Raw genomic sequence first — 22,609 nt, 5'->3', positions numbered from 1 at the left:
AAAAAGTAACAAACTACTGGATGAATTTTAAAAGTGCTCTGCAGAGTGAGAGCTTGACAAAATAGACCTTTCAATTAATGCATTATGAAGTTCTGAGGTAAAAAAAAAAAGTTAGGACTTCTGCCAAGATGGAGGCATAGGTGGAAACACTGTGCCTTCTCCCACAACCAAGTTTGAATACAACAAAGGTTTAGTAAACAAAGACGCAGCCAAAGAACAGAAAACTGAACTATACGGAAGTCCGACAGCAACAAACCGTTCAACCGGGACCAGTAAGAGGGGCGGAGGCAACAATAGAGCAGAGTCGGCAGGTAGGATCCCCCAACCCAGACGACCCAGGCGCGCAGGGAGCCAGGTTAGCAGTGCAGACCCAGTAAGGGTGCGGGGCAGGCTGAGCACGGTCACACATTCGCATGCAGATAAATCAGCAGAGGAGTGAGCAGTGAGAAGGACCGTGCGGCCCCAGCGGCAGGCGGTGGGAGGAGGCAGAGGAGACCTTCATTGATTTCCTTTGACCCCGCCCCCACATATAGCGTCACAACCCAGTGACTGAGTTGCCCTGCCCTGATGAACACCTAGGGCTCTACTCCACATACATAACAGGCACAAACAGTCCAAAATATGGCTCAAGAAGAACTCAAAGCCCCAGAGTCCATAACTCTAAGCGACCAAGAGATTGCCAGCCTCTCAGATGCACAGTTCAAAACACTGGTCATCAGGATGCTCACAGAACTTGTTGATTATAGTCACAAATTAGAGGAATATTTGAAGGCTAAACTAATTGAAATGAAGGGAAATGCACAGGAAACCAATAGTGATGGAAAGGAAACTGGGACTCAGATCAATGGAGTGGACCAGAAGGAAGAACGAAACATCCAACCAGAAAATAATAAAGAAACAAGAATTCAAAAAAATGAGGAGAGGCTTAGGAACCTCCAGGACATCTCTAAACATTCCAACATCCGAATTATAGCGGTACCAGAAGGGGAAAAGAAACAGCCATGAGTGGAAAACATATTTGAACAAATAATAAAGGAGAACTTCCCCAGTCTAGCAAAGGAAATAGACTTCCAGGAAATCCAGGAAGCTCAGAGAGTGCCAAAGAAGTTGGACCCAAGAAGGAACACACCAAGGCACATCATAATTACATTAGCCAAGATTAAAATGAAGGAGAGAATCCTAGAGGCAGCAAAAGATAAGGGACAGTCACCTACAAAGGAGTTCCCATCAGACTGTCAGCTGATTTCTCAAAAGAGACCTTACAGGCAAGAAGAGGCTGGAAATAAGTATTCCAAGTCATGAAATCCAAAGACCTACAGCCAAGATTGCTTTATCCAGCAAAACTTTCATTTAGAATGGAAGGGCAGATAAAGTGCTTCTCGGCTAAGATCAAATTCAAGAAGTTCATCATCACCCAGCCCTTATTATATGAAATGTTAAAGGGACTTATCTATGAAAAAGAAGATGAAAAATATGAACAGTGAAAAGACAGCAAACTCACAGTTATTAACAACCACACCTAAAACAAAAGCAAACCAAGAGGACAGCTAGATCAGGAGCAGAACCATAGAAATGAAGAACACATGGAGGGTTAGCAACAGGGGAGTGGGAGGAGGAGAAGGAGGGAGAAGGTACAGAAAATAGCATAGACAGTAGGTAGAAAATAGATAAGGGGGAGGGCAAGAATAGTAGGGAAAATATAGAATTTAAAGAACTTGAGGCACGTCATAAACTAAATCGGGGGGATGGTGGGGGAGGGGTGTGCAGGGTGGAGGGGAATGAAGGGGGGAATAGAACAACTGTAATGGTATAGTCAATAAAATATATATTAAAAAAGTTAGAACTCTGGTTGCCTCTGGGAGAAGGGGAAGGAACTGACTAGGAAGAACCATGAGAGAACTTTTCTCTGGTGATATATCGAGTTAAGGGGTTGGGTCACATAGGTGTGTGCAATTATCAAAACTCAGAATATTACATTTTAGATTTGGGCATATTATTAAGTGTAAGGTTTACCTCAAGAGGAAAAAATGTTAAAAGATGTGGTTTATTTTAAACTTTTTTTTCTTAAAAATTTTATTTACTTCTCAGAGAGAGGGGAAAGTAGGGAAAAAGACCAGGAAAGAAAGGTCAATGTGCAAGAGATAAATCAATTGGTTGCATCTCGAAAGCTTCCAACTAGGGAACCTGGCTTGCAGCACAGGTGTATACCCTGACTGGGAATCAAACTTGCAACCTTTTGGTTTGTAGGCCAGCACACAATCCACTACAGCACACCAGCCAGGGCTAAAAGATGTGATTTTAGTGCAGGTGAACTGAAGGCCACACTTTGAAAACCATTGGATTTGACTAATTTCAGAAGTAATCCTTTCTTACCATGAAAAATAATTCATAGATTACTAATGTAACATTTTGAAGTTGTTTTTTAAAAGATTCTATTTATTTATATTTAGGCAGAGGGGAAGGGAGGGAGGAAGAGAAGAAGAGAAAGATCAATGTGTGGTTGCCTCTCCTGTGCCCCCTACTGGGGACCTGGCCTGCAACTCAGGTATGTGCCCTGTGTGGGAATCAAACCAGCATCCTTTTGGTTCTCAAGCTGGTGCTCAATCCACTGAGCCACACCGGCCAGGGCCCATTTTGAAATTAAAAAAAAAAAAAAATTACAGCATTATTAATGTAAGAATGTCCAAACCTGTAGAGAATTTTTATGAGGTTATTTGAGCCACACTGAGGACATACTAGGAAGCAAGATCTCAAACTCTCTAGAGAGTGACACTTTTGCAGTTTCTTTTATACACTTGGAATTAAGATGGGAACATCACAAGATTACAGGAAGGAGAAACAAAGCAAAGCAGGGGAATCTCTGATTGGATTACCATAGAGTTAAGATTATGTGTTCCCTTAAGGGGGGGTATTCTTCAAAGGAGTCTGGAAAAGAGAATTACTCCTGGCATTTCAAAGGTTTTTTAACCTAGATTCACAAGAATAATGGACAAGGCTTGCGTAAGGCAAAGATAAACCTTTTGTAGGCCTAGGGTTTGACCAGGTACCTGACCTATCCTGTTAGGCATTTATAATCAGATCACCCTTTTCGGATTCTCTTACTTAGATTGATTATAGAACCTCTTCTTCTTGTCCATAGCACTTTAAATATTTTAAAGCAGGGGTGTCAAACTCATTTTCACCGGGGGCCACATCAGCATCTAGGTTGCCTTCAAAGGGCCGAATGTAATTTTAGGACTGTGTAAACGTAACTACTCCGTAACAGTTAAGTGAGAGCTCGGCATTGTTGCTGGGTAGAAACACGGTGCTGGGCCAGATTAAACAAGGTGGAGGGCTGGATGTGGCCTGTGGGCCTTGTGTTCGCCAGCTGTATTTTAAAGGGTATATTTGTATATCGTTATATAAATATTGTATGAAGAGTGTCATTTATTAGAAGATTAAATTAGTGAGTGGACAAAGATTTGTGACAATATTATATAGTTACTTATTTCAGAAAATGTTTTCTAATGTTAGGAATGCAATTTTAATATCAGGAGTACAACTTTAATAGCAGTTGTGTAACTTTTTCAGTTGAAGCAGCTTTCACCACAGTGCAGTGAACGTGTTTCCTTATGTGATAGGCCTCTGGTATCATCTACTTTCAAGATTCCAGGTGTTTAGGAAATATAGAACTTTTACTTCTTGCTTCTTAATTGTAACATGAAGCTGCAGACTTTCAAAAGTGCTTCAGGGGAACAACTGGAACTTTTGTGGAAGGCTCAGTTTTTCTTGCCAATTCAGTGAAGAATTAAAGATTAGCAAGCTGATTAGTTTATAGGCAGAGTTTAGAAGTAATACATTCTCAGGGAAGAGAAAGGGCCTAGGCAAGGTGGGCAAGAGAAGCATAGGCTTTAGGTCTCTTTGTCCTGAGGATTTACCTAGTTTGCGGGGTGGGGCCAGGAAGTTACATACTCATTTGGCAGGAAAGGTGGTGCATACTTACTTCCTTAGCATAGGTATGGGTGGAGGTCTGTAAACTCAGATCCTTACTTGCTCCAGACCACCTCTTGTCATCCTGATGTAAAACAGATACTTGGCCTGCAAGCAGTTAATCAAAGTTATTTATGAGCTTTTTCTGTAAGCACTATGGACCCCCTTCCAGGTCCTCCCTCTCCTACAGTTTCTAACTTCTACCTAATAAAACTTGATGCTAATGACCAAATGTTGACTCATGGGTATGAGGAAAATTTAACTTTACAGGTTTAAACATAGTATTATGTGGTCAACTATCATGCCACATCCCAAGTAATTTTTCCTACAATAGGATATAGTGCTGGAAATTTTACCAATTAAAGATATTTGCCTGCTTCCAAATTTTCCTGATAAGAATCACCTGGGGCACTTATTCAATTTTAGACTCCTCCTTTAGAGATTGAAATTTCTTGCTTAAAGGCTGGTTCATTTGGTCTGGGATGGGTTGAGAATTTATTTGTGTTTTTAAATAGCACCTCCTGATAATTCTTTTTTTTAAATTTTTATTTATTTATCTTTAGAGGGAAAGGGAACGAGAGAGGGAGAGAAACACCAATGTATGGTTGCCTCTTTTGTGTCCCCTGCTGGGAACTGGCCTGCAACCAGGCATGTGCCCTGACTGGGAATCAAACCTTGATCCTTTGGTTCGTAGGCCCGAGCTCAATCCACTGAGCTACACCAGCCAGGGCCTGAAAATTCTTATCAAGGACATTTAGGAAACATTGCCCTAAGATGGAACTAAGTTTCTCAAACACTTTTGCTCCCCACCCCCAAAAAAAAGAAGGAAGGAGGGGAAGAAGGAAGGGAGGGAGGGGGAAGGGGAAAAAGTAAGAGAAGGAGGAGGTGAAGGAAAAGGGGGAATGATAAGGAGATGGAAAGGAAAATCACCCAGAGACCTTGTTGAAAATACAGATTCCTGGGCCCTACTCAGTGCCTCATTTGGCTGGGATGAAGCCCCCAAATCTATACATTTTTAAAGCTGTGTACCCTGAGAGAAAAGATTCATTTGATGTGAACCTGGAGAAGAGATTTGTTTGCTGAAATGGACTCCCTGTGGTCTACCAAGGGCCCACATGTTATGGACAATGAGAGTCTAGTAGCCCTTTGCCGACAAGGGCTCCTTGTGTGCTCTATGCTGGGAAGAGCCTCAGACCTGAACTCTCTACTTCGTACTATGCACTGCAGGGAAATCCTGGTTTAGTCTTTCTACCAAAGGACTGAGACCTGCCCTGTCCAATCAGAGCTGCATAATTTGGATGCTTCATTTACCTAAAATGGACCTATTTCAGAACCTGGTGGGAATTTTTAACTGTAAAAAACAGCCTCTCCTTTGTTTTGGTGGCACAAAATTAAGGGTGCTACCTGAATCTGTCTCCTGAGCCTCAGCTCTTTTTGTTCAAATACATGCTTTTAATTCTTCAATTTGGCCTAAAATTAACTTTGGTTTACAGAGCTCATGCAGTGCACAGGTCTGAGACTGTCTCCCTAGTGTCACTGCCTTAGTGGAAGGTCCTTGAGTAAGCTTTCAGAGAAGAGGGGTGGAGGAGTAGGAGACTGAAGGCAAGATAGTTTTAGAATTAAGGACAGGTCTTAGTGTAAGAGCTAGGTGGAGGACACTGGGAACCTAAGGGGTAGTGAGCATGCCTAAGGAAAAGGAACCACCTGAGGACCAACTGTCTTATAGCTGCAGTACTACAGTCTTTGTGGGAGTGGAACATGGGTAAGCCATGGGAAGGTGACTTGAAAGCAACTAACCGTATTTTGCTGTGTGTAATGTGTACTTTTTTTTGCACAAATGTTTGAGGGAAAAATAAGGGTGCACATTATACATGGATAGTACCTGAAATACCTTGTATTTGTTCTTGTGTTTTATAATTATTTGTTATGTAAAATTTCTTGTATCATAATATGTTAAAAAATAAATGCTAAAATTTCTTTATGATACAAAAATGATCTAAATACAAATAAATATAAAGTGAAATGAAAAAATTAAAAGGAAAGATTTTTTTCATGAAATTTTGGGCCCAAAACATGGGTGCACACTGTACACAGGAGTGCATTATATATGGCAAAATACGGTACATTCATTATTTTGCAAGCAAAAATATGCTTGTGTGCCATAGATTGCCAGTTCTTGTTTTACTTGCTGCTATGAACATTTATTGATTTTTCTCTTGTGTAGTAAGAAGAAAGCATAACTTATAGACCATCTTCTGGCAGAAGATGATAGATTTGGATCAGAAACAGGAGGCGTTGGAAGCTAGGAATCAAAAGTGAAGAAATTCTGCAAGCCCTTGGGTGAGAAAGGTGATGGATTTATTTACTTACATGTCCCACATTATATGGTTATCTAATGTGAGCGTGATGCTTTTAGGTAGATATGTACCTTCACAAGTGTTCCTTCACAAGTGTTCAGAAGAACGTGGAATAAGCTGTTAGAAATAGGTCTTAAGCACACATTTCTTCTCAGGCTGCTCCTGTCAGCACTTCCCGTCATCACCTTCCCTGCCTTTACTTCTGCTTATTTGCCAGGACCCTTCTAGCTCCTTCTCATGGCTAAAGCCTTAACCCGAAATACCTCATTAATATTCATGATAGCATGTACTGACTTCTTCTTACTGCTAGGCACCATGCTATTGTGCTCTCCCAGCATTCTTTCATTCCTTTCATGAAATAACCCAGTGATCTAGTTACTATGATTATGATCCATTTTGTAGATGAAACATCTGAGGTTCTGAGAGGTTATATAACTTGGCCAGGACTTCCCAGCTAGGAAATGGAAAAACCAGATTTGACAATTGTGCTTTCTTCTTTCTTGCTGCCTTCTTTCTCTCAGAGAAAATGGGGAGTCATACCTGCATGTCCTCCTGTGTAGCCCAACTTGGTAGACTCTTTTGAAAAGTTGTCAACCCCTGAGATTTAAAAGCATTTAAGTCTTTATTATGGAATATTTGAAAGTCAGAAAGAGAAAGAAACCACCTCTATTGTTGGCCTTATGTAACTGTGATTACTATTTTAATGTGTTTGTTTTCAGGCTATTTTGGCACACGTGTGTGTTTCCTAATAGTGCATACATTCTTCACTATCATGAAATTTTAAATGTAAATAACATTTTTATACTCATACTGAGATTTTAATGATACTCAAATGATAATGTAAGATTTCCAGCAACTTGAAATGAATGAGGTCTAGCAAATGAGTAAATGAATGATGCTTGCTTCCATGTATGGAATATTACATTTGTCTCTTTTTTACTTTTGTTTTTTTCTGTGTTCAGAGAGAGAGTCCATTGTTACAGTTTAAATTTTATATCATGAGCAAACAGTATCCTGAACAAAGGACATACTCTCCCAGCTCAAGTATGTTTTACCTGACTTTCCAGGTCGTGCTCAAATCCACATTCCCTTTAAGCTTTTCTTGACTTCCAAGCCTATAACAGACTTTCTCTACATCAGTCTTCTCAAGCACTTTCTGGCTATACCTCACATTTGACTTTTACCATATTCTCTGTCTGCTAGATACAATATTTTTACCCTGTTTTCTTATATCTTTTTCTATCCCCAACACTTACTCTAGTGCTTTTTTCATTATGTTGTATTTATTTTGTTAGCATTTGGTCTTTGAACCAAATTGCTATTAACCAATTTTTCTGAGATAGTAGAATGATTTTAAACTTTCTGGTGTGTCTTTCTATGACTTGTAGGTTCCTATCACTGTAACCATGCCAGAAATGACAGAGAGTGAGACTCCTACAAAAAAGCAGCACAGGTATGTAGCCACAGTTCAAACATAATATAGTTTCAGAAGATAAGAAGCAGGATTAATCCCTACTTTGTTAAATAGGTAGTCCATAGGGAACTTTTATTTGGGTGCCTATCAAAACCATTACTCTTCAAAAATATGTGTGGATAATGAGAAATAGGTTTATGGAACGAGGTACGTAGTTAAAATTTCCTGTCTTCCTGATTTTGCCAGTAGTGTAACAAGTATAATACCAAATCTATTCTAAATGTATAGTTTCTTTGGAACATCTTATTTGCATACAGTGTTAGTCTTTGCAGATTCTAAATTCACATAGGCGGAAGTCAATTTGACTAGACATTTTGTTGTGTTAGAAACCATTAATGTGAATACACACATCAGAACAGTATTATTTGTGTTCTTTGTATTACCCTCCTTCTGGATTTCTAGCAGTTTGGCCAGTGTTTCTGCTTAGAATTACATGGCCAGTGTCCCCATTAATATTAAAATCACTATTCTCTTTTCCTACTGCATAGCTCCTAAAGAATGTTAATGTATTGAGTAATGGTGCCTGAAAGGGAAAATCAGTGTTTTTAGTAGATTAGCTTTTTTAAAAAAGATTTTTATTTATTTATCTTTAGAGGGGAAGGAAAGAGGGAGAGAAATATCAATGTATGGTTGCCTCTTGTGCATCCCCTGCTGGGACCTGGCCTCCAACCCAGGCATAGGCCCTGACTGGGAATCGAAGCACGATCCTTTGGTTCGTAGGCCTGTGCTCAATCCACTGAGCCACACCAGCCAAGGCCTTAGATTAACTTTTAAGACAATTTAAGGCCTTGGCTGGTGTGGCTTAGTGGGTTGAGCACACTGGCCTGCGAACCAAAGGGTCACCAGTTTAATTCCCAGTCAGGGCCCATGCCTGGGTTGTGGACCAGGTCCCCAGTTGGGGGCCTGTGAGAGACAACCGATCAATGTTTCTCTTGCGCATCAATGTTTCTCTCCCCCCTTTTCTCCCTCCCGTCCCCTCTCTCCAAAAAGAAATAAAATCTTAAAAAAGTCACACACTATGAAAAGAAAAAAGAAGATTTAAGAGATTGTCGTGGGCTGGTGTGACTCAGTTGGTTAGGCGTCGTCCTGCAAACCAAAAAGTTTCAGGTTCAATCCCTGGTCAGGGCATATACCTGGGTTGTGGGTTTGGTTCCCATTTGGGGTACATGCAAAGGGCAACTGATCGATGTTTCTCTCCCATGTCAATGTTACTTTCCCTTTCTTTCTCCCTCCCTTCCCGCACTCTAGAATTGATAAAAGAAAAAAGCTATTAAAAAATAGAAAAGTTAAGAGTTTGGATAACTTAAGGTATATAACTAACTGCTCAAGATGGCTAAAGTGCCAATTGCAGTGCGTGGGTGCTGCTGGCTGCCATACTTCTTCTCTCCCTGGGAATTTTTAGGTTCCTCTCTACTGTTGCCTGTTTCCTTTACACATCCACCCCCACCTTGGCCTGGGTGCCAAGGCAAACAGACATTAGAAGTCACCTACTTGGCATATCACTTTGAGAATTGACAAGCTCATTAATTACATTTTAAATTAAAGTTTTCAGTGATTGATTTACATCCCAACCAATGACTCATCTGCTTGGCACATCACTTTGAAAGTTGACTAGCTTCTTAATTATATTTTCAAATAGTTTTCATGGATTGATTTATTTCTTTACCAATGGTTTGTGGGTATAGAAGAATAGGGAATTGTAATTACTTGCAGAAATTGTAGATTCTAAATTTATATTGATGTGTCTGCAGTTGTTTTCATACCATAATATATATTAAAATTTTTTTCAGATGGTTTCTTATTGATGCACCAAATACAAAGGCATAAAATTTATTTTTATGGTTCTCAAAATACAAAGTGGTGAAAATGTTTTTCTATTATTTTCATGTTCCTTTTATCTATACTTTTTGTTTCAGAAAGAAAAACCGGGAGACACACAATGCAGGTAGAAACAATTTAAATTTTGTTTGTAAACATTTTTGTATTAAAAATAAAATTATGCTGTAGTCGATTATAAGCTTTTATGCTGTAAGTACAGAATCATTATTCATTTGTTTTAGGAAAAGTATTTCTTTGTTATTTTTAGTTGTCAAAACACCTCTGCAGCTTATAAAGATTGTTTGCTTATCATCTTTGGATTTAGTATATTTAGATAATTTAAGGATTGATATACCCCTGGAGCTAGAGTTTTAAGTGATTTCACCCACTGAGTGATTTTAGTGTTTTAAGTGATTTCAGATATACTTTTCCTAAATAGAATGAACAGTATGTGTCTTTGCAGAAATTCCAGAGGGGGCTGGCTGCCTAGAGGAATAGGGAAGACATGAGCAGCAGGCTGTAGATCTTAAAGGTACTTAAAATGTGAACAGTCTTAAATTAAGTTGTGGAGTCCTCAATTATAGGAAGAAATGTAGAAAATAAATATTTAATTTTATCATAAACATCAGAATTATAGGTCAAAACCAGATGAACATTTATAGACATAATTGTGCATACATTTACAATTTGGTGCATTTTATAACATTTATTTTCCATCAGGGACTTCACTGAGATCTAAAAAAAAATTAGAAGTTAATTTCTACTATCTGTATTATAAATGATATATATATTCCTTTCCCTAAAGAAAGGACCCTGGGAAAATTTTATCTATGGAGAGATGTGTTGAACATTTGCAGCCATATTGCTCTTCCCCAGAAGGGAGTTTCTGCCTTTGAATTTCCCTTTATTACTGTGGGTAAAGAGTCTAAATTTTTTTACCTCTACACATTAAAAATTTGCTCCTAGATAAAAACAAATACTATTACTTTGGTTTTTTTGTTTGTTTGTTTGTTAAATCTAATCTTTTTTGGATATATGACCTGAATGTTTTATTGGACTCACTGTCACATGGTGCCTTAAATATTTCCTGATACTAATTTATTGAGAATGATTAGATATCATTGAAAAAGAAATCCTTACTGCTAGATTATGAAGCAAAAAGTATGTATTTTGCAAAGCAAGACCTACCTGTGCTACAATCTGAAAGATCATTCCTTTAGAAGCACTGGAGTCCTTTGTTAAGAGATTTTGCAAACCTTTTTAAGGAAAATAGCCAAGATTAATATTTCTACTAACAGAGTTTTATAGAAATTATTTTAGATCATCTCTTATATCCTCTTGACCCTTCTATACATCTTTAAAGTTGTAGCATATAAGCCTGGAACATATCTCAGTTCATTGGGAAGTTGTCAGTTACCTAGTTTCTTGGATGAAAAAAAAATTCTACATGGCCAAAGTAAATAGCCCAGACCCCATGAGAAAAACCAAGCCACTGTCTTTTCTTATCTGTTTTGAGTTAAAACTAATAGCTGTTTCTGTTCCACAGATGTACTCTAGTCATCCTAAAGGCTATTTCAAGGTTCTTTAGTCTGTCTGGAAAAGTTTCATTAGCCCATGTGCTATAAAGAGGCAACTTTCTAGTACTTAGCTTATTAGTGGGTTCTTGAAATTTGGTTATTAAACTCTCTAATAATTACTTGCAATATAATATGATAATGGCCTAACAGTAATGTAATATTAGCAATTTGTTTATAATTTGAGTTTAGTTATTATAGATCTCATTCTTTAAAGTGCTAATAAAAGTATTGCTTATATCAATTTCTAGAACTCTAGTTATGTTATAAAGTATGACATTCTTTGAAATCTTATTATAGTTGGTCTTCAGTAGATCCTATTTGATGAGATTTTCTTAGGTTTCTTCTTTGCCTAAAATTTCTTTACCTAGGGAGAATGAAGCAATTTGGCTGTAGGTTTGATAAATGGATTTTTTCCCCTCTCTAGTGGAGAGGCATAGGAAGAAAAAAATCAATGCTGGGATTAACAGAATAGGAGAGCTGATTCCATGTTCCCCTGCACTGAAGCAGGTAAGAAGTTCACTCATTTATATGCATAACTTGTGAACAGACAGTTCCCTGTTGTTTCTGCTCTCAGAATGATTATTTTTTAATTAAAGTAATTTATTTAAAATTTAGAAAAATCGACTCAAAGAATTGAAAACAAAGCTATTTAAAATAAAATGGTACTTTTATTTTTTATTTTTCTTGACATATATAAAGCTTTTTTTCAGCTAGTGATTTTTTGAAAGATGTATGTATCATTTATGAGGTAAAGACAACTTTATGCATATATTTCTTTTTCTTATCAGTTTTAAAAATTGTTGTTCAAATACAGTTGTCTCCGTTTTCCCACCACTACTTTCCCCTGCCCCACCCACCCCCACCTCCTACCCTCTCACCCCTCCTACTCACCTTTGGCTTTGTCCATGGGTCCTTTATGCATGATCTTTGACAACCTTTTTTCTTCTTTCCCTCATTATTTCCCTCCCCCATCTCCTCTGGTAACTGTCAGTTTGTTCTTTATTTCAATGTCTCTGGTTATATTTTGCTTGCTTGTTTGTTTTGTTGATTAGGTTCCACTTATGGGTGAGATCATATGGTATTTGTCTTTTACCACCTGGCTTGCTTCACTTAGCATAATGCTCTTCAGTTCTATCAATGCCCTTGCAAAGGAGCTGTTGCTCCTTCTTTCTTTTTGCTGCTTAGTATTCCATTGTGCAAATGTACCACAGTTTTTTGAGCCACTTATACTGATGGGCACCTAGGCTGCTTGCAGCACTTGGCTATTGTAAATTGTGCCACTATGAACATAGGGGTGCAGAAATTCTTTCTAATTAGCGTTTCAGGATTCTTAGGGTATAATTCCAGCTGGGTCAAAAGGCAATTCCAGTTTTAGTTTTCTGAGGAGATTCCATACTGTTTTCCATAGTGGCTGCACCAGTCTGCATTCACACCAACAATGTACTAGAGTTCCTTTTTCTCCACAACCTTTCCAGCACTTATAATTTGTTGATTTGTTTATGATGGCCGTTCAAAATGATTATTTTTGTTCCTTGTCATTAATGGTTTTTTTGAGTTAATAATTGCCTCCTAATTTTTAATATGCATAATTTTCTACATAGATGTTCTCCTTTCCATACTCCCAACAGTCTTCTGGTGCAGTTTTTTACATGATCAAATGGGCCATATAATTTCTAGATCTTTAGGTCTTGAATTACTCAGTCCCATGATTACATTTATATGTGTGTAGCTGTATTTACCAGGCATTTTTTTTTATTTTCTGACAGTTATGTTCTTTACTATCTTAAATTCTTACTGAGACTCTTCAAAGGACCTCTTCTTTATTTTCTTCTCTATGCCCTGTCAACCTCCACTAAAATCTGAGCTTATTAAAGCTGACAGTTTCCCCTAAAGAAGATAGTGTTTTGTTTCTTCTGATGATGAGGATAAAGTGTGCTCACTGAAAACAAAACAAAATCAAACAAAAAGTGGATAAAATATAGAGGGCATTAAAAGTTTAAAAAATAAACTGCCACCCCACTCCCAAATTATAATCACCATTAAAAGTATTGTTACTCATTTCTCTAGACGTTGCTTTATGAATATGTCTTAGTAGTTTCATAACCTGCTTTGTAGTTTCACTCAGTGGTACCCAGTAGACTTGGTTGTAGATACCTTTCCTCATGTGTTCTCCTAACATTTAAATGATTATATAATATTTAACTGAAAAAAAATATTTGACTGTATTAGAATGTTACAATATGTATTAATTAGCCTTTTGAAAATTATTTTTTGTATTATAGTGCGTCATGTTTTTTTTTTAAAGATTTTCTATTCATTCATCTTTAGAGGGGAAAGGAAGGAGAGAGGGAGAGAAATATCAATATATGGTTGTCTCTTGTGTGTTCCCCGCTGGGAACTGGCCTGCAGTCCAGGCATGTGCCCTGACTGGGAATCGAACCGCGATCCCTTAGTTCTCAGGCCTGCGCTCACTGCACTGAGCTACACCAGCCAGGGTTCATGTTTGTTTTTTTAATATCCTCACCTGAGGATATTTTTTCATTACTTTTAGAGAGAGAAGGAGGGAGAGAGAGAGAAACATTGATGCGAGAGGGAAGCATCAATCAGTTGACTCCCTCATGCCCCCTAACCAGGTATTGAACCTGCAACTTTTCGGTTTAGGACAATGCTCCAACCAACTGAGCCACACCAGCCAGGACTGTCTCATCATTTTGTTTTGTTTTGTTTTGTTTTGTTTTTTTAGAGAGGGGGAGGGAGGGAAAAAGAGAGGGAGAGAAACATCAATGTGTGGTTGCCTCTTGCATGCCCCCTACTGGGGACCTGGCCTGCAACCCAGGCATGTGCCCTGACTGGAAATCTAACCAGGAACCTTTTGGTTTGCAGGCCCGCACTCAGTCCACTGAGCCACACAAGCCAGGGCTGTCTTATGGTTTTTATTATCATTTCCCTGAATCTAAAGAAGTTCTAAACTAGTTTGACAACTAATTTTTAAAACATTCTAATTGAGTATTTGTATATCCTCTTTTTATGTAGTACCTATTCTATGTGTTTGATCCATTTTTCTAATGGATATTTTAAAGAAATTGTATTAAGTTTATTGGGTGACACTGTTTAATGCAATTATGTTTGTTATTAAATTAATATCTGCAAAAATAATATATACGCATAGCAAATAGCACTAAAAAGCTTAAAACATCCAACATCAGTCTCCTGTCTAATACAATTCTAATACAGCTTCTTAGAGGCAGTCATTCTGAATTACTGCTTCTGGCATTACTTTTACATTTCAAAATGACATGCTTGCATTACTATATCTTATTTCCCTTTTTGTATATTATATATTGACTTCCCCTTGTCTAACCTTCCCAGTACAATTGTACTACAACTTTTGATTAAATTGGCGTTCAGTTTTTATGTTGTTAACAGAGTCTAGATATGGTTATGGTTGAGCGATGGAATGTACTTATATATTCTTTCAAAGATTTTATATCTATATTCTTTAAAAGAATATATATATATATATATTCTTTAAAAGAATATATATTCTTTAAAAGATTTTATTTATTTTTTGAGGGAAGGGAAGGAGAAAGAGAGGGAGAGAAACATCAATGTGTCGTTGCCTCTCACACATCCCCTACTGGGGACCTAGCCCACAACCCAGGCGTGTGCCCTGACTGAGAATCGAACTGGTGACCCTCCGGTTTGCAGGCTAGCACTCAATCCATGGAGCCAGACCAGCCAGGGCAGGAGTGTACTATATTATGTTTCATTTCACATGTAACTTTTGGCTTTTTGAAATTAATAATTGCCTCAGTGTTCTTCATTTGTTTAATTTTCTCTATACCTCTCTTTAATTTTTTCTACACTTCTAACAGTTTCTTAGTACAGTTTCTACATGGTCAAATGTACCACATAATTTCCATTTTCCCTTTTCTTCCTTTGAGGCTTTATTTCTGGAACCATCTTTTCAATCTCAATTGTTCGATCTCCTCCAACTCTTCTGTTTTTAATTTACTCTCATATTTTTAATTTCTAAGATTCTTTTTTCTTACTCTTTTTGTTTTTTTTCATGCAACCTGTTTGTTTCATGGATACAACATCATCTCATCTGTGAGAATGTTACAGAGTATTTTTAAAAGTTGCTTTCTATTTCCTGTGTTAACTTTGTTTCTTCTGATTTGTCTTGATGTTTTATCTTTTTTGGAGACTTTCCTGAAATGTTTAGTGATACTTAGTTGTTTTTTCATATTTGACAATGAGGCATTAAAAAGCTGATGACTAGGCTTGTCTGTTGGTGGATCTAGCTGTTGAGTGATTAGGTGGTGAACTAGTGAAACTCAAAAATAACAGTATTTGTAGCTTTTTTTGTTTTGTGGTTAGTGGTGATGATGATGATGATGACGATTAAATTTTCCAGAGCAGAGTCATTCAGCCCTATATCTAGGAGTAAGAGTGGTGGGAAGAGTATGAGACTAGTTGCCATTATCCTGGAAGCAGGGTCAGGGAAGTGAGTGCTCAAGGGTCTCATGCTTTAGGAGACAGTTTTCCTTTACCCATTTTCACTGAGAAGCCTCATCTTGTTCACTTCTGTGCCAACCCCCAGGTCTGAAATTCTCTGGTTACATTTCATAGAAAATAAACTTGTCTCCTGTGGTTAGAACAGCAAAGGGAAGTCATCCCGATGCCGAGAGAGAGAGAGAGAGAGAGAGAGAGAGAGAGAGAGAGAGAGAGAGAGAGTGTGTGTGTGTGTGTGTGTGTGTGTGTGTGTGGTGGGGTGGGGGTTGGTTCTTATTCCTTTCCATAAGTCCCCTCAGTTTTAACCCCTTCCTCTCACCCCACCTTCTGTAGAAGCTGGAGCTTCCCAGTCCTACACCTTCCTAGGCCTAGGGAGGCCAGATCAGCTTAGCTCATTTCCCAACGTTGTCTCTCTTGGGAAGGTCTTACCCTTCCGTTTCTTTTCATTCTCCCCTACAAATTGGTACTTAATCTTATATAAATGTGTTTTTTAGTCTTTTTAAAAACATACTTTCTCTTTATTTTAGCACAATAGCAAACTTAAGGGCGGATACTTTGTCTTCTGACTGTTTTGCTTCCTCTGTATCTCAGTGTATAGTAGCTGCTTAGTAAATATTTGTGTTTGCTTAGTAAAATCTCATTTTCCTGCCGTTGGCTTTCATTAATATAAGTTTCTCTAAAAGGAAAGCATAATTATTTTGCTTTCTTGGTGTCCTAGAATGTACAGTGGAAGTCAGTATTTGGCTTCCAAAGACTGAATAAATTGAGATTATCTTCACTATTGCTACACATTGCCAACCGCTTCTGTAGTAGAGAGGCAGTAAGTAGGCACTACCAGGTTCTGCCTTTGTCTTTGACTCTTGATTTAAAAAAAGGACAATATCAGTTTTTTTCTCTGTAAAGTGTTTTCCTGGGTTATTTTGGGACTCAGTCTAGGAACCCAGAATTGTAACTTGCAGTACCAAAGCCCTAAATCACCGATTCCTGTATGAAAACATCTATCTGATAAAGTACTAGAGACAGTCAGTAATATGCATATGGGAGTAGAAGTTAAACACGTACTGCGAATTTTTAAAAATAATTTATTTTCTTTTTCTTTTATAATTACATTTCATTGATTATGCTGTTACATTTGTCCCAAGGTTTCCCCCTTTGACCTCCACCACCCAGCACGTCCCACTTCCTCAAGCAGTTCCCACACCATTGTTCACGTCCAAGGGTCAGGCACACAAGTTCTTTTGGTCATTCCATTTTCTATACTGTGCTTTACATCCCCATGGCTATTCTGTAACTACCTATTGTACTTCTTAATCCCCTCACCTCTTCATCCATTCCCCACAGCCCCCTCCCATCCAGCAACCATTGAAATATTCTTCTTAGCCATGAGTCTGTATCTGTTCTTCTTGTTTGTTTAGTTTCTTTTTTAGATTTAATTGTTGATAGATATGTATTTATTGCCATTTTATTGTTCATAGTTTTTGTCTTTTTCTTAAATAAGTCCTTTTAACATTTGATATAATAATGGTTCAGTGATGATGAACTTCTTTACATTTTTATCTGGGAAGCTCTTTATCTGCCTTTTGATTCTAAATGATAGCTTTGCTGGTAAAGCAGTCTTGGCTATAGGTCCCTGCTTTACCTGACTTTCAATATTTCTTGCTAATTTCTTCTAGCCTGCAAAGTTTCTTTTGAGAAATCAGCTGACATTCTTACGGGGACTCCCCTGTAGGTAACTAACAGCTTTTCTCTTACTGCTTTTTAAAAAATATATATATATTTTATTGATTATACCATTACAGTTGTTCTATTCCCCCCCTTCATTCCCCTCCACCCTGCACACCCCCTCCCCCAGCATTCCTCCCTTTAGTTTATGACCACGTGTCTCAAGTTCTTTAGATTCTATATTTCCCCTATTATTCTTGCCCTGCCCTCTGTCTATTTTCTACCTACCATATATGCTACTTATTCTCTGTACCTTCTCCCCCCTTCTCCTCCTCCCACTCCCCTGTTGCTAACCCTCCATATGTTCTTCATTTCTATGGTTCCGCTCCTGATCTAGCTGTTCTCTTGGTTTGCTTTTGTTTTAGGTGTGCTTGTTAATAGCTGTGAGTTATGAACAGTGAAAGGACAGCAATCTCTTACTGCTTTTAAGATTCTTTCTGTCTTTAATCTTTGGCATTTTAATTATGATGTATCTTGGAGTGAGTTTCTTTGCATCCATCTTGTTTGAGACTGTCTGTGTTCCTTGGCCTTACATGTCTATTTTCTCTCCCAAATTAAGGAAGAGTTCTTTCATTATTTTTTCAAGTAGATTTCCAATTTCTTGCCCTTTCTCTTCTCCTTCTTGCCCCTCTATGATGCCAATGTTGGAATGCTTGAAGTTGTACCAGAGGTTGCTTACACTATGCTCATTTTTTTAATCCTTTTTCTTGTTGTTGTTCTGATTGGTTGTTTTTTGCTTCCTTGTGTTCCAAATCATTGATTTGATTCTCAGTTTCATCCACAGGACTGTTGTTACCCTATAAATTATTTGTTATTTAAATTAGTGTATCCTTCATTTCTGACTGGATCTTTTTTATGCTGTTGAGGTCCTAACTAAGTTCCTTGAGCATCTTTAAAACTAGTGTTTTGAATCTGCATCTGATAGATTGCTCATCTCCATTTTGTTTAGTTCTTTTTCTGGAGTTTTGATCTCTTCTTTTATTTGGGCCATGTTTCTTTGTCTCCTCATTTCAGCAGCCTGTGTGTGTTTATTTTTATGTGTTAGGTAGTGCTGCTAAGACTCCGTGTCTTGGAAGTGTGGCCTGATATAGTAGGTGTCCTGTAGGGTCAAGTGGCACAGCCTCCCCTGTCTCCTAAGCTGGGTATTTGAGGTGTGTCCTTTGTGTGGGCTGAGTACACCCTCCTCTTGTAATTGAGCCTTGGTTTCTGTTGGCAGATCAGTGGGAGGGGTTTACCCAGGCCAGTCAGCTGCAAGGATTGGCTGTGACCACTGACCACCAACTTATGACCCCTGCGGGGGATCAGCTGTGCAGGATCAGGGTGGTAGTGCACCAATGAGGTCTGTAGCTGCCCACTAGGTGTGCAGGCCAAGGTCAGCCCCCACCTGTGTTTTGCCTGGGGCCATCCTGCCTGAGCTATCAAACAATCTGAGATGGCTGCTACTTGTGCTGGGTTTGGAGATTTTCTGGTGAAGCCAAACTGTGAATCTAGGCTGGCTGCTGCTAGTGCTGGGCCTGGGGCCCCTTAGCAAGAGGTTCAGGGGCTAGGGACTCACTGAGGCTGGGTGTTGCTACTTTGAAAGGTTTTAAGATGTTGTGAAGCATGAGCCAAGGCCAGCCGTTCATATGGAAAAGCCACTGTTAACAGCTGTAAGTTGGGCGGGACAGAGCTTTGGGGGATCTCCATGATGGGGCAAAGAGTGTTAGCTAGGTTGATGGAGTCTCAGATATGGCACCATCTGCCAGCTCTGTGGCTGTCTGCGGGGAGGGACAATGGGCTCTCCCTGCCTTTCTGTCTGGGAGAAAGTTGTCCCCCAGCTCTCACCTTGATGCCAGACTTCAATTTTTCCCCATATGCCACTGATGCCTTTCATGCTGCTACCCTGGTGCTGGAGCTCAGAGGGAATGAGTCCGAGTAGGTGAATCCCTATGTGGGTTCTTTAAGAGGAAGTGCTTGGGACTCCAGAAGTTTATTCCACTAACTCAGTTCCCACTGGTTTTTGCATCCAGAAGTTATGGAGTTATGGAGTTAAGTTCAGTGTCTTCCTGGCACTGAAACCTTGGGCTGGGGGGCCTGTTGTGAGGATGGGACTCCTTTCTTCTGAGATATCCCTCCTGAATTTTTATGCACCATACGTAGATGTGGGACCAGCCTGTTCTGTGCCTGTTTCCTTTTACCAGTCTGGATGGATGTGGTTTCTTTAATTCTGTAGTTGTCAGACATCCACTCAACTTGATTTCTGACGGTTCTGAGTAATGATTTATTTTACTTTTCAATTGCAGTTGGCAGTTCATCATTTTTAATAGCTAAAGAATAAAAAAACCGAAGTGCCTCTTACACAGCTTAAATATCTATCTATCAGTAATAGACTGGTAATAAAATAAATACAGCTTTTAAATGTATGCCATAGATATTGGTATCTAAATTCTAAGTAGAAGAAACTCCAAGATGTATTTTTAAATTAAATAATGTAACTTATTGTTTATAGTATCTTTCTTTCTGGGTGTAAAAATTTAATACACACACATCAGTATAGAATATTCTGAAAGGATGCACAAGTAACTTTCCAGAGGTTGCCTCTGGAAAGAGTTGGAAGTTTAGTTTTTATTATATATCCCTCGAGATTACTTACATTTCTTGCTATATGCACATACTATGTTTTTGATTTTTAAAATTGTTAATTAAAGAATAAAGCAACACTTTGACATAAAATACAGTCTTTTCAAAAAGCTTAGGAATGGAATGTAGTGGTAGCATGACAACGAAACTCAATCAGGTGACACTGTTTTCTCCACCTGTGATTGGGATGGTTTTTAGTTCTGCTTGACAGAGTAAGGAATGACATTAACATGTAGAATCTTAAATGGTCTTGAAGGCTTTCATTGGCCTCTTCTTTTATTACTTTTCTCCTTACTCTTCCTGCAAAATGCCAAACACAGCCCTGGTTGAGGGCTTTGCTTTTGGTCATCCTGCTACCTGTACCCTCTTCCTTCAGATACCTACAAGGCATATAACAAACCCTTCAGGTTTGTGCTTCATTGGAGATAAAGGCCTTCCTCAACCTCCCTACATAAAATAGATTATAATAGAGTGTCTTGGTCATTTTGGGATGCCTTAGAAAAATAGCATAGACTAGGTGGCCGGAACAACCAAAATTTATTTCTTATAGTTCTAGAGGCTGGTAAATCCAAGATCAAGGTGCTGGTCAGATTGTTTACTGTATGCGCTGTCTTCCTGGTTATGTCTTCACATGACAGAGAGAGAGAGAGCAGTCACCTCTCTTTTGTCTCTTCTGCTAAGGTCATCTCATTTATGAGGGATCTATCCTCATGGTCTAGTTATCTCCCAAAGGTCCAGCAGCCAAATGCCATCACAGCAGGAATTAGAGTTTCAACAGGAATTGTGGGGGGACACAAACATTCAGTCCAAAGCACAGAGTAACTTCTGCCATCTCTCTCGCCCCTCCTTACCCTGCTTCTCCTCATTTTTCTTCATAGCACTTACCACCTGGTCATTATATATATGTATAAAATTTCTCAAGGTCAGGAACTTTTTCTGTTTTGTTTATTATATATATTATTTCTGTGCATATGACATCTGCTATTGATGCATAGCAGATGCTCAATAAATACTTAGTAAATGAAAGATGAACAACATTTTTGAATGAGTTGCATTTCAAAAATTTTAAAAGATGCTATCACATATCTGTGATAAAACCAAAGCTTTTAAATTTCTTCCTGCCAGATCTTACCTTTCAGAGAAGCATTTAAACAGTTAATTTTCTTTGGCAGAGCAAGAACATGATCCTGGACCAAGCCTTTAAATATATAACAGAACTGAAAAGGCAAAATGATGAACTCCTGCTTAATGGAGGAAACAATGAACAAGGTAAGTATTTTTTCTTCCTTTTTGTTGTGTGTGGTTTTTATGTTCAGGCCTTTGTGTCACAACTAACTTATATTAGTATACAGAAGGCTTTTTTGACCAAAAACATTAGTAAGACCATGCATTCAGTCAGTCTTGGAGGATAGTGTTGCAAATAAATTCATCTTAGTTTACCTTCTTTCCTCATTCTGTGAGCAGTTCTAATATTGCAGGCATATGTAATTTTGACTTTGGACTACTCTGTGTTTTTGGTTTGCTTAACTCATAAATAATGCTGGATCTCCTATATTCTAGGTGGGTCTTCCAGCTAGAGGAAGTCCGTAAGAGAATATATTGGTGGAATCCTGCTCATTGTAACTTAAAAACAAGATAAAGATATGCCTGTGCCAAGACTTAATTGTGAATTTATTCAAAAGGCCACACACTTAGTTTATAATTATTTATATTACATATAATGTATGCATTAAACTGATCATTTAATGATATTTGATTTTTAGATAAAGGTGAGTCTTTCTGTGTTATCAAATGAGTCTCTTTTTCCACTTGAACTGGAGAATGGGCTTCCTTATAACAGCTGAAAAGAAAAGTATCACAGGCAAGTGTAAAGCTCACAGTGGTAGGCCAGTTTGAATTGTCATTTATTTATGTTTCTGACAAGAGCCGAGAATTTCCTGCAACTCAGAAGGTCCCATTAAAAGGTGAGGAACAAAGGCAGAATTTGTGGAGGTGGGAGCAGTCCTGGGTTGTGTTTAAGAGAAGCAGGAAGAATATTAGAAAGAATATTCAGGAAGTCAGGTTCAGAATGTCCTTGTTTACTTTTATTTTCTTTAAAAAATTTTTTAAAAGATTTTGTTTATTTCTAGAGAGAGGGGAAGGGAGAAACAGAGAGGGACATCAACATGTGGTTGCCTCTCAAGTGCTCCCAACTGGGGATCTGTTCCGCGACCCTTTGGTTCACAGGCTGGCACTCAGTCCACTGAGCCACACCAGCCAGGGCCTTGTTTACTTTTAGTTAGATAACAACTTATCCCTTCAATGTGGTCAGCTGTCTTCTATAGTGTGGACCCTGTCTTATAATGCTGTCAGGTTGTTAGGTACATAGTCTGTGTTTGAGGCATCCCATAAAAGGGATGTTAAGGCTAGAATGACTCTCTAATAAGGGCCTCTTGTTTCACAGCCCAGTGGCTGAGACAATTAAGTTACCTTAGGGAAAAGGGAAACTATTGAAAAAATACAAGTTGCAGGGGGCCAGGAAAAGCTGAACAGCATGGCCAGGGGTTCAAGCAGCAAAT

At 38.5% G+C, this 22,609-nt stretch overlaps 1 protein-coding gene across 5 annotated transcripts in view; it reads left to right on the top strand.

Annotated features, from left to right (window-relative positions):
• Positions 1–22,609, top strand: part of USF3 (upstream transcription factor family member 3) — a 67,295-nt gene that overhangs the window by 32,333 nt on the left and 12,353 nt on the right. Inside the window, exons 2-6 of one of the 5 annotated variants that reach the window (XM_037057389.1) lie at positions 6,194–6,309; positions 7,715–7,779; positions 9,717–9,745; positions 11,620–11,702; positions 21,224–21,320. In XM_037057389.1, the coding sequence (XP_036913284.1) occupies positions 7,733–7,779; positions 9,717–9,745; positions 11,620–11,702; positions 21,224–21,320 (256 nt within the window). In that variant the 5' untranslated portion in view covers positions 6,194–6,309; positions 7,715–7,732. Of the gene's footprint in view, positions 1–6,193; positions 6,319–7,714; positions 7,780–9,716; positions 9,746–10,081; positions 10,151–11,563; positions 11,703–21,223; positions 21,321–22,609 lie in introns of those variants that run through there. The other 4 variants (XM_037057388.1, XM_037057391.1, XM_037057390.1 and 1 more) reach the window with 4 other exon arrangements.

The sequence above is a fragment of the Sturnira hondurensis genome, unplaced genomic scaffold (genome assembly GCF_014824575.4).
Source record: "Sturnira hondurensis isolate 20B ecotype Veracruz unplaced genomic scaffold, ASM1482457v3 Scaffold0009719, whole genome shotgun sequence".
Classification (NCBI taxonomy): Eukaryota; Metazoa; Chordata; class Mammalia; order Chiroptera; family Phyllostomidae; genus Sturnira; species Sturnira hondurensis.
The sequence above is the reverse complement of the archived record's forward strand: the minus strand, read 5'-3'. Positions and strand labels throughout refer to the sequence as shown.